The sequence below is a fragment of the Pygoscelis adeliae genome, unplaced genomic scaffold (assembly GCF_000699105.1).
Source record: "Pygoscelis adeliae isolate BGI_AS28 unplaced genomic scaffold, ASM69910v1 Scaffold51, whole genome shotgun sequence".
Lineage (NCBI taxonomy): Eukaryota > Metazoa > Chordata > Aves > Sphenisciformes > Spheniscidae > Pygoscelis > Pygoscelis adeliae.
Window position 1 is genome coordinate 334344 of NW_008824007.1, and position 9438 is coordinate 343781.

Sequence of the window (9438 nt, forward strand, 5' to 3'; positions counted from 1 at the left end):
GTTGGCCGGCCAATTCAGCCACCGTTGGTCCCTCTTCATCTTTCCAGGTCAGTATTGCCAATGAGTTGGCATATAATGATGGTGCGCTCCGTACCAACTTCTGCCACGAAGGTCTTGTGCACTGGACTTCATCTGGATCTTTGGATAACTGCTCATTGTACAGGTCACCATAAATCACCTCTAGCACGGCTAATTCCCTCAGATACTGGATACCTCTCTCTGTGGTGTTCCACTTGCCTGGGTGACGTATAACGTCTTCCTTGAAGGGATATCTTTCCTTCATATCTGACAATAGTCACCTCCAGAGGCTGAGGGCTTGGGCCCCTTTTCCAATTGCTTTGTTAATGCTCCCTTCCCTAAAAAGGGATCCCAGCTGCTTGGCTTCTTTACCCTCTAATTTCAGGCTACTGGCCCCATTATCCCAGCATTGGAGCAGCCAGGTCACAACATGATCGCCTGGACGATGGCTGAAATCTTTTCGCGTATCTTGCAACTCAGGGATAGGGATCAGATGGTTTCTATCTCATTTATGAGTTCCTCTTCTTCTCTCCTCGCTTTTTCATCATCCCTTACTAAATGAGCTGACTTTCGCTTCCAGCATTTCCTCTTGTGTATGGGGGTGACTGATACCGGCACAGGTTGGTTCTCTGGTTCAGCCGCAGTGCCTGTCGTGAGGGTTGGAGTAGCCACAGTGCCTGGCGGTTTGTTTTTCCTCTCTTCTCCCTGAGTGTGCTGCATAATACTGAGCCGCGTTTGCCTGAGTGTGCTGCATAATACTGAGCAGCGTTTGGTAGATACTAGCCAAGGCGCAGCACAGTGCGGTAAGTTGTGCCTCTTTGGAATAACCACAGCGGGGTTTTTTTTCAAGCATTCTGTCACTTCATCAGGATCCTGTACTTGTTTGAGAGTGGAGTTCCAGACTATTGGAGGTGAGAAGTTCTCTAAGTACATGCCTGTATTCTCCCACATGCCATGCAACCCGTGACCATCCAGCCTCAGGGCAGATCTCTGAGTGATTTTTTTAAATAGTTGTTTCACCCTAAACAAGACCTGAAACATGTTCAGGAGACATAGCAATAGGAGCGTGCTGGCTTGAACACGCCAAGGATATTCAAAATTCTCGAGCGCTGGTGTAACTAGCCTGAAGGAGAAAGGGACAGTGAAAGAACTGGGGAAAGCATCACCCCCTCGTCTTTCCTATAGATTGGTTCTCTGAGGAGAAAAGGTGAAGAGTGTCATTATTAATAATTTCCGAGAGATGGCGCCTGAGGTACAGAGATGATGGCAATATCAAATACAAATACCAAATTAGTCTTTTTACCAGTAATATTATTGTATCATAAGCCAATGTTACACAGTACAGCAAAATGATAATCCTGACCCATCTCCCAAAAGTGATAAACAGCACTGCAGGGAATACACACTGCAAGTGAGGATTTACATAATACAACCATGTGAACAAATAACATTGTGACCAGCAACTATTAAACTAATACAATGCTTATAACAAATTCATTTTAACATGCTCTGATCAGATCTGTTGTTATCTCAACCTTCGTGCCCCACGTTGGGTGCCAAAAAGGACTGTTGTGGTTTAACCCCAGTCGGCAACCAAGCACCACACAGCTGCTTGCTCACCCTGCCCATCCTGCCGCCCCCCCCGTGGGATGGGGAAGAGAATCAGAAGAGCAAAAGTAAGAAAAGTCATGGGTTGAGGTAAGAACAGTTTAATAATTGAAATAAAATAATAATGAATTGTAATGAAAAGGAAAACAACGAGAGAGAGAAACAAAACGCAGGAAAAACAAGTGATACAACTGCTTACCACCTGCTGACCGATGCCCAGCCAGTCCCCGAGCAGCGGTCACCACCCCCTGGCCAACTCCCCCCAATTTATGTACTGAGCATGATGTCCCATGGTATGGAATGTCCCTTTGGCCAGTTTGGGTCAGCTGTCCTGGCTGTGCCCCCTCCCAGCTTCTTGTGCACCTCCTCACTGGCAGAGTATGTGAAGCTGAAAAGTCCTTGACTTAGTGTAAGCACTGCTTAGCAACAACTAAAACACCAGTGTGTGATCACATTATTCTCATCCTAAATCCAAAACGCAGCACTATGCCAGCTACTAGGAAGAAAATTAACTCTATCGCAGGTGAAACGAGGACATACTACTTCTGAAATTTTGAATGGATTGGTGGTCCTGCTCTGCCAGCTGCCGCTTGCTTACACTGCTTTGATGTTCTTTGAGTCTTGTAGCAAATGCAGTTATGCTTAGTTTGTAAGCTCTGTGCAAATAGAAATGCGAAAGTATGAGAAGAGAAAAATTCTGACTATGCCTGGACCATAGCTTAAATTGAGCATTCTCTGAGTAGTGGCTTCCCTGAAGCAAGTGGAGTTCGTGCATTATCTGTGGTGGTTCAATTTATGACTTGTTTTCAGTCACTACATTTGAATTTTTTCTTTTGAGGTTTGTACTTGTTTGTACAAGGCTGACTTACGTACAAGAAATTAGTCAAGTCTTGCACTTAGAATGTTTCCTGCCAAACAGAAGCTTTACTGCTCAATGTTTTCACAAGCAAAGTGTAAATTCAAATGAGAACCTTCTGACTTCTGAAATTTTCTGGCAGGCATGTAAAAATGGCGAAAAAAATCCACACAACTTGTATTTCACTTTCACTTAATGTCAGTGTGGATTTTGGAAAATGAAGTGGAAAAATAAAAGGATAAAAATAAAAAAAGGAAAGTCAAATTGGAAAATAAGAGGAGAGTCAGACCCTGAATAAATACTTGTGTAACAAACGTGTGAGATACAGTATGTTTCATATTAGTATTAGCTGAATATTCCAACATGGAAATACAGCAAAACCTTGCAGTGATTCCAACAATAATAAAGCATTCATTCGTAAGATAACTGTATTTTTGTTGCTGTAAAGTATCTGCAGTATATACTTCGGACATAAATTGTAACAGGAAAGTAAATAACTAATGATAGCTATTAAGGAAACAAGGGGAAAAAAATCTGTAGACTTCTCCCCCCAAAATTCACTTTACTGAGGTGGAATTAGGTTTATATGTGAGCTAACGCTGGTAGCAAAAAGTAAGAATTCTGTATGTATATATGTGTGCAATTTTTAGAGATTCATGTATATATGCAGTTACATATATCAATATATAAAAAGCTTAGGTTGTCTTCTGAAGTGATTCATCTAAACTTTCTTCTGGAATACATTGAAAAATGGAATATGCTTTTCTAAAAATTCTCAGTAAACAACTTAATCTCTAGGCTATTTAATCTGAGTAAACACAGAGTCCACATGTTTTAAAATTAATTTATTCTTCATGTACTCGTGCAATATCGAGGCATTTGAAATAGCCAAAACATCTTTAAGGCTCTGTTGGATGACTTTCAGTTGATGTTGGTAACACAAGGGCAAGTTACGTTCTTAACTCATTTTTATAGTTTATCACTGTTAGAGTTGCTCCAGTTTTTATGTATTTGGTATTTATAAACAAACAAAAAAGCCCCACAAATGTAGCTACCTATCAATCTAACTTCCTGTACACCTTGTATTTGCTCTTTTCCTATTTCTTGTCTTAAATCTTCACATAAACTGTTGTCTCAGTTTATGTGCTGGCAACATCTTTTGTGATCTGAATCTTCATGCCTCTTCCATTTCATCCACCATTCTTTTCATTTGCCACCACTTGGTTCCTTCTGGGGTTTGTGGTCCATGTACTTGTTACCTTCTGTTCCTTTTAATTTTTCTTTCTCTTTGAAAAGTCTGCTTTGTCTTCCTCTGGGCAAATACAGAGCCTGACTGTTTTTAGGTAGCTGGCAATCGGGTGATGCCTCTTACATCTTGTCATATGCGGGACAGTAATCAGGGAGGGATTGGGGGTTTGTTCTCTTATTTTTTGTTCCTTTTCCGATTCATAGAGTCATAGAATAGTTTGGGTTGGAAGGGACCTCTGAAGGCCATCTAGTCCAACCCCCCTGCCGTGGGCAGGGACATCTTCAACTAGATCAGGTTGCTCAGAGCCCCGTCCAACCTGACCTGGAATGTTGCCAGGGATGGGGCATCCACCACCTCTCTGGGCAACCTGTTCAGTGTTTCACTACCCTCAGTGTAAAAAATTTCTTCCTTCTATCTAGTCTACATCTACCCCCCTTTAGTTTAAAGCCATTCCCCCTTGTCCTGTCGCAACAGGCCCTGCTAAAAAGTTTGTCCCCATTTTTCTTATAAGACCCCTTAAAGTACTGATAGGCTGCAAGAAGGTCTCCCCGAAGCCTTCTCTTCTCTAGGCTGAACATCCCCAACTCTCTCAGCCTTTCTTCATAGGAGAGGTGTTCCATCCCCCTGATCATTTTTGCGGCCCTCTTCTGGACCCACTCCAATAGGTCCGTTTCTTTCCTGTGCTGAGGGCTCCAGAGCTGGACGCAGTACTCCAGGTGGGGTCTCCCCAGAGCAGAGTAGAGGGGCAGAATCGCCTCCCTTGACCTGCTGGCCACACTGCTTTTGATGTAGCCCGGGATACAGTTGGCCTTCTGGGCTGCGAGCACATACGCGTTCTACATTACTGTTCTTCCTTCTTCCCTTGACTGTTATGTACTTGCTGTCCAAGTTTCTACTTTCCTATCTGTTTGGGGCTTTTAGCTTGTGGCTGCTGCTTGTATGTTTGAGGGTATGTAAACTCTTCCCAACTTCTGATACTGAACTGTTCAGCATGAGGTCATTGGGGGGCCATTAAGACTTGACTTTGACAACAAAGTAAATTTCCTACTGTATCTTCTCTTGCTGTTGGAGGTAAATCCTTTGTCTTTTACTTTTTTTTAAAAAAGAAATTGCTAGTATTAGAAGCACAAATGAGTGACCCTAATTAAAGGCAAACTCTTTAGACTTTGAGGTTGTTTGTACAAGTGTATTTGTGCAAGTAGATTTAGATTGGATGTGAGGAAAAATGTCTTTACTGAAAGAGTGGTTAAACATTGGGACAGGCTGCCCAGGGAAGTGGTTGAGTCACCATCCCTGGAAGTATTTAAAAGACGGGTAGATGAGGCACTTAGGGACATGGTTTAGTGGGCATGGTGGTGTTGGGTCGACGGTTGGACTCGAAGATCTTGGAGGTCTCTTCCAACCTTAATGATTCTATGATTCTAAGTATGTCTCTGTCATACAGACATCAAAATATCCTAAGCCAAGCCCTGTGCTCACTGAGGTCTCATAGGCTAATACAAATTTAAGCTTCCAACTTCAGGCTTTCCAGTTACTGCTTCTGGCCAGCCTTGTCTTTCAGTTTTGGCCACATTTCTTAAAAGGAACCTACGTAAGAATGCCACTGGCATGGCTAATAATGTAAAGATTAAACTATGAATATATATAGTCTTCATATGACTGTCAAATGGTATGGTAATTATACAATATGCATAATTACTAACTTTCTGGGTCTTTATTATTCTGTAATAATCTGACATAAACCTGAATCTTAAGAAATTACAACCAAATTTTTAACAACTATTTAAATATTCCTTTTGGTAACTTAAGTATTTATGAATTTCTGTTAGAAATCGGTAAGGATAACATAAGATTCTAACAACTGTAGTTTATTAGATTTTTGAGAGTGAGCACCAGTGCTAAGTATCAAAACTACCTTTTTTCTCCAATCTCCAACTTTGGAAATTTTCCCCACGAGGGGGAGGCGTGCTCACGGTTGATTGCTCTGTTAGCCTTAAAGGCATTTCAGAGACTAGTTCTTGTTCTTGCACCCTTAATTTTTCTAACCATCTATAATTTTAAGTTTTAAACAGTGTCAGATGATCATTGTGAGTGTAGTAGCAGATAGATACAAGTAGTAGCATAGATACAAGTCGAATTTAGTTTAAATTGGGCAAATAATGTGCCCTGCCTTTTTTTAAATGAAAATTTTTTGTAAGTTTCCAGTAGTATAGTCTATGTGCACTGATTTCAGCAGTTGCCATTCAGTGACAGTGTATTCATGGTGAATAAACAGGTGCACAAATCTTTCAGGTGAGATCCCTTCTTCAAAATTTTTGAAGTGTCTAGGGGGCTTTCTCATTGGTACCAGTCAGACAGCTAAAACCTAAAAATGAGACTATTTGGAAATAGTCTTCATCCACACTACAGCGCAAACAGTATGTTCCATTGTAAACAATGGATCAGTGAAGAAAGGTTATTCATTTATTAGAAGTAGCAGTGGCTATAGAAATTGTACCAAATAACTTGTAATATAATTACAAAAATATAATTACAAAAATACTTGTAATATTTCACCTAATTGAAAAGAACTGAAACTTCATTTCAAACTTAGAATAATAATAATTTCAAACAGACAGTATGCCTTTTTTTTTTTTTTAACTCTTGAGTGAATGATGTTTGTGTTTTAATTCCAGGTGCAGTTTTCCTGGTTATTTTTTGCAGGGGCAGTCCCTGTATTTTTTTCTTTCTTCATTGCAACTCTCTTATGTCACTATAACAACTGGGATCCAGTGATGGTGGGAATCAGAAGAATTTTTGCCTTTATTTGTAGAAAACATCGAATACAGAGGTAGGACAGTCACAAAGTATAATCCTATCTCTTCTTCAGCTTTTCTAATATCCTATACTCTTTTATAAGCCACAGTACTCATACTGTATTTATTTTAATCTAATTTTATAGTCAGGTGTACTAATTTCTTAATAGTAGTAGTTGCCAGTCCATTTATTAACCTATGTAATGCTCAGAAAATGGAAAGATATGAAGTCTATTTACCTTCTTCTTTTAAAAGAAGTTTCCTAGTGGCTGTCACAAGTTCCCCCCCCCCCCAATGCCCCTGTGATAGTTGCTGTACCCAGAACATGCAGTGAAAATTGTGCAAACTTGAGTATACTTTATGAAGTTAAGGGGTCTTTGTATGTTTTTAATGGCTGCAGTTCAAACCACTAGCATACTTAGTACTTATGTTGGCTTCATAACAACTCATTTAATATTACTGTATAACTGTAAATAAATAAATTTGTTTCTTTTAAGAATGCCGGAAGAAAGTGAGCAGTGTGAAAGTCTCATTCCTATGCACAGTGTTTCACAAGATGGAGACAGTTGTTGTTCATAGACAAAAGGTATGCTTAATAAACCTCAAACAATACAGAGAAAGGTGAGGATTGGTTTTCATGATGGCATTTGTGTTATGTAAGCACACATTTTTACACAGCATACAGTTAATCTTGTTCTTTATTGATGGATAGAGTTTTGAAGGGTATCTTCAAAAATTATTATTATTTGTTACCAAGCATTATTCTCACCTTGATACAGTTCTTGGTCAATGGTTTTGAAATGTAAAGTAGTTTTTTTACTTAAGAGTATTACGATGTTCATAAAAAAAAATTGGGCATGAGTCAATAAACCAGAAGAGGCATACAACTTCTTGGTATGGATGATGTATGTGGAAGAGATCTGAAGTAATTTATTCACTCTTTTTAATGCTGTTGAGGTCTCAGTTTGGGCTACTGCAGTGCATGAAAAACATCAACCATTTAAGGAAGTTTAGAGGACGTGACCAGACTTTACCATTATGGGTCTGGAAAATGGGAAGGAGTCCTTGTGTTTGTGGTTGACAAGAATTAAGTTGTTAAATTGCATTAAATATTAGGGAAAATATTTCTCATGATAAGGATAGGGAAACTAGAGTAGAATAGCTAGGGAGTTTGCAAAATATCCCTCTCTAAGAGAAAGTTACGCAAACCTCTAACAGGAACATTATTACATGGTTTGTTGATACTGTCTTGGAGCATAAAGATAGACATAGTTTAGGACTCTTTAGCCCTGTGCTTCAGGGCTTTAGTTTTCAAATAACGCATGCAGAATTACATGATGAGAAGTATATTTTTATTTTCCAATGTTGCTTAAATCTAATAATGAAATTAAAAATTTTCTAACCAAAACAGTAGTTGTAATATCTTAAATCTAAAACACACAAGTTACTTCCTTTATTAATAAGATGGAAACAAATACATGTGATGATTCCTTTTTTGTAATCTTTAATTATGTAGCCCTGATAATTTTTTTTTTCTTTTTTTTTTTCTTTAGTTTAAAAATGGAATGATGCCCAGCGAAGAGACAATCTTCTGGAAAAGTCCCTAAGGAATGATGTTTCAGTGCCTATTCTGAATGTAGTAAAAATAAGAAGTTTCAGTTCTTTTGAAACTCTAAACTTTTCCTCTTTCTTGCTTTCATCTGGTTTTATAAATGAACAAATTTACTACATACCTGTCACCATAGGGAGTCTTAGTCCATCTGAGCAACCAACCTGCCTTATAACACTGAGCTGGTGAAGTTACTTGACAAAATCAAGAAAACAAATGCTGTTAAGTAATTTCTTTCTTTTTTTTAACTCACAATTTTGTTAAATGCTGGACAATATTAATTTTAAAAAATACTTTCAAATGAGTTATGTAAATAAATTTGCAGGTCATCAAGTCTTACAGGCTTTCAGATGAAAAGCTAAATAGATGTTACCTGTAGTAGGTACAAATTAACTTTTTTATGTTGTATAAACTATTTGCATATTAATAGAAGAAAATAGAGAAATAATTTATTAAGTGCATTCTTGTAATTATTGAGGCAGGATCTTTGTACGGTCCTGGAACACTACATATATATTGTCTTATGCCATTTTGAGAAGCCTTGTAATGGCAATGGGTGCCGATGTTTAAAAATCTTTTGTTACCTAACAATCTGGAATGTTTAAAATTTTAGTGAATGGTAAAACAGTTCTAATTACAGTACATTTGGATGTACATTCTCAAAATGAATGTTTGTTTTAAACAGATTGATTCTGTAACCCGTTCTTATTCCCAACTATCTCACATGGAAAACTAAATGTGAAAATTTTCACATGTATAGCTGCCAACTTAAGAAAGAGATCAAATTAGTTGTGAAAGTTTTCACTCAATGGGTTGGCACTACAGTAGTCTGCTAAACAATCTGAAAGATAAAGGTGTTGCATTGATTTTCCCCCCTCCCCCCCAGTTGCATTAATAAATTTATTCTAAAATTGATCATTTTCCTTATAACCTGTATCTTCCTTCCACTGCTGTGCTTCTGTCCTATTTGATTCTGAAAAGTTGGGAATAATTATATTAAGGAATATTTGAAATTAGTGCCAGTTTTGAACTTCTGGCCTATAGGACACTTGCATTAAAGTTAATTTTGGCTTTTGATGGATTTTTTTTTTTTTTTTTTTTTTTATAATGAATGTAGGATGGATTTTCAGCCAACAGTATTCTCTTCCACATAACAAGATTATTAATAATGTAGGGTACTTCTGCTATCCTATCACACAAATATAGAAGGATGACATAACACAAATGCCTTTTCACATTTTGACACTCAGTAATGATCCTTCCAAAAGAAATTTTGGTGGTTTGGTGATACAACTACTAGACA

At 38.2% G+C, this 9438-nt stretch overlaps 1 protein-coding gene across 1 annotated transcript in view; it reads left to right on the forward strand.

The window, feature by feature from the left end:
• Nucleotides 1-8588, forward strand: part of SLC35F5 (solute carrier family 35, member F5) — a 35731-nt gene extending 27143 nt beyond the window's left edge. The window contains exons 14-16 of the mRNA XM_009325787.1: nt 6407-6561; nt 7024-7112; nt 8080-8588. Coding sequence (XP_009324062.1) covers nt 6407-6561; nt 7024-7105 — 237 coding nt within the window. The 3' untranslated portion in view covers nt 7106-7112; nt 8080-8588. The remainder of the gene's footprint in view (nt 1-6406; nt 6562-7023; nt 7113-8079) is intronic.
• The last annotated feature ends 850 nt before the right edge of the window (nt 8589-9438 follow it).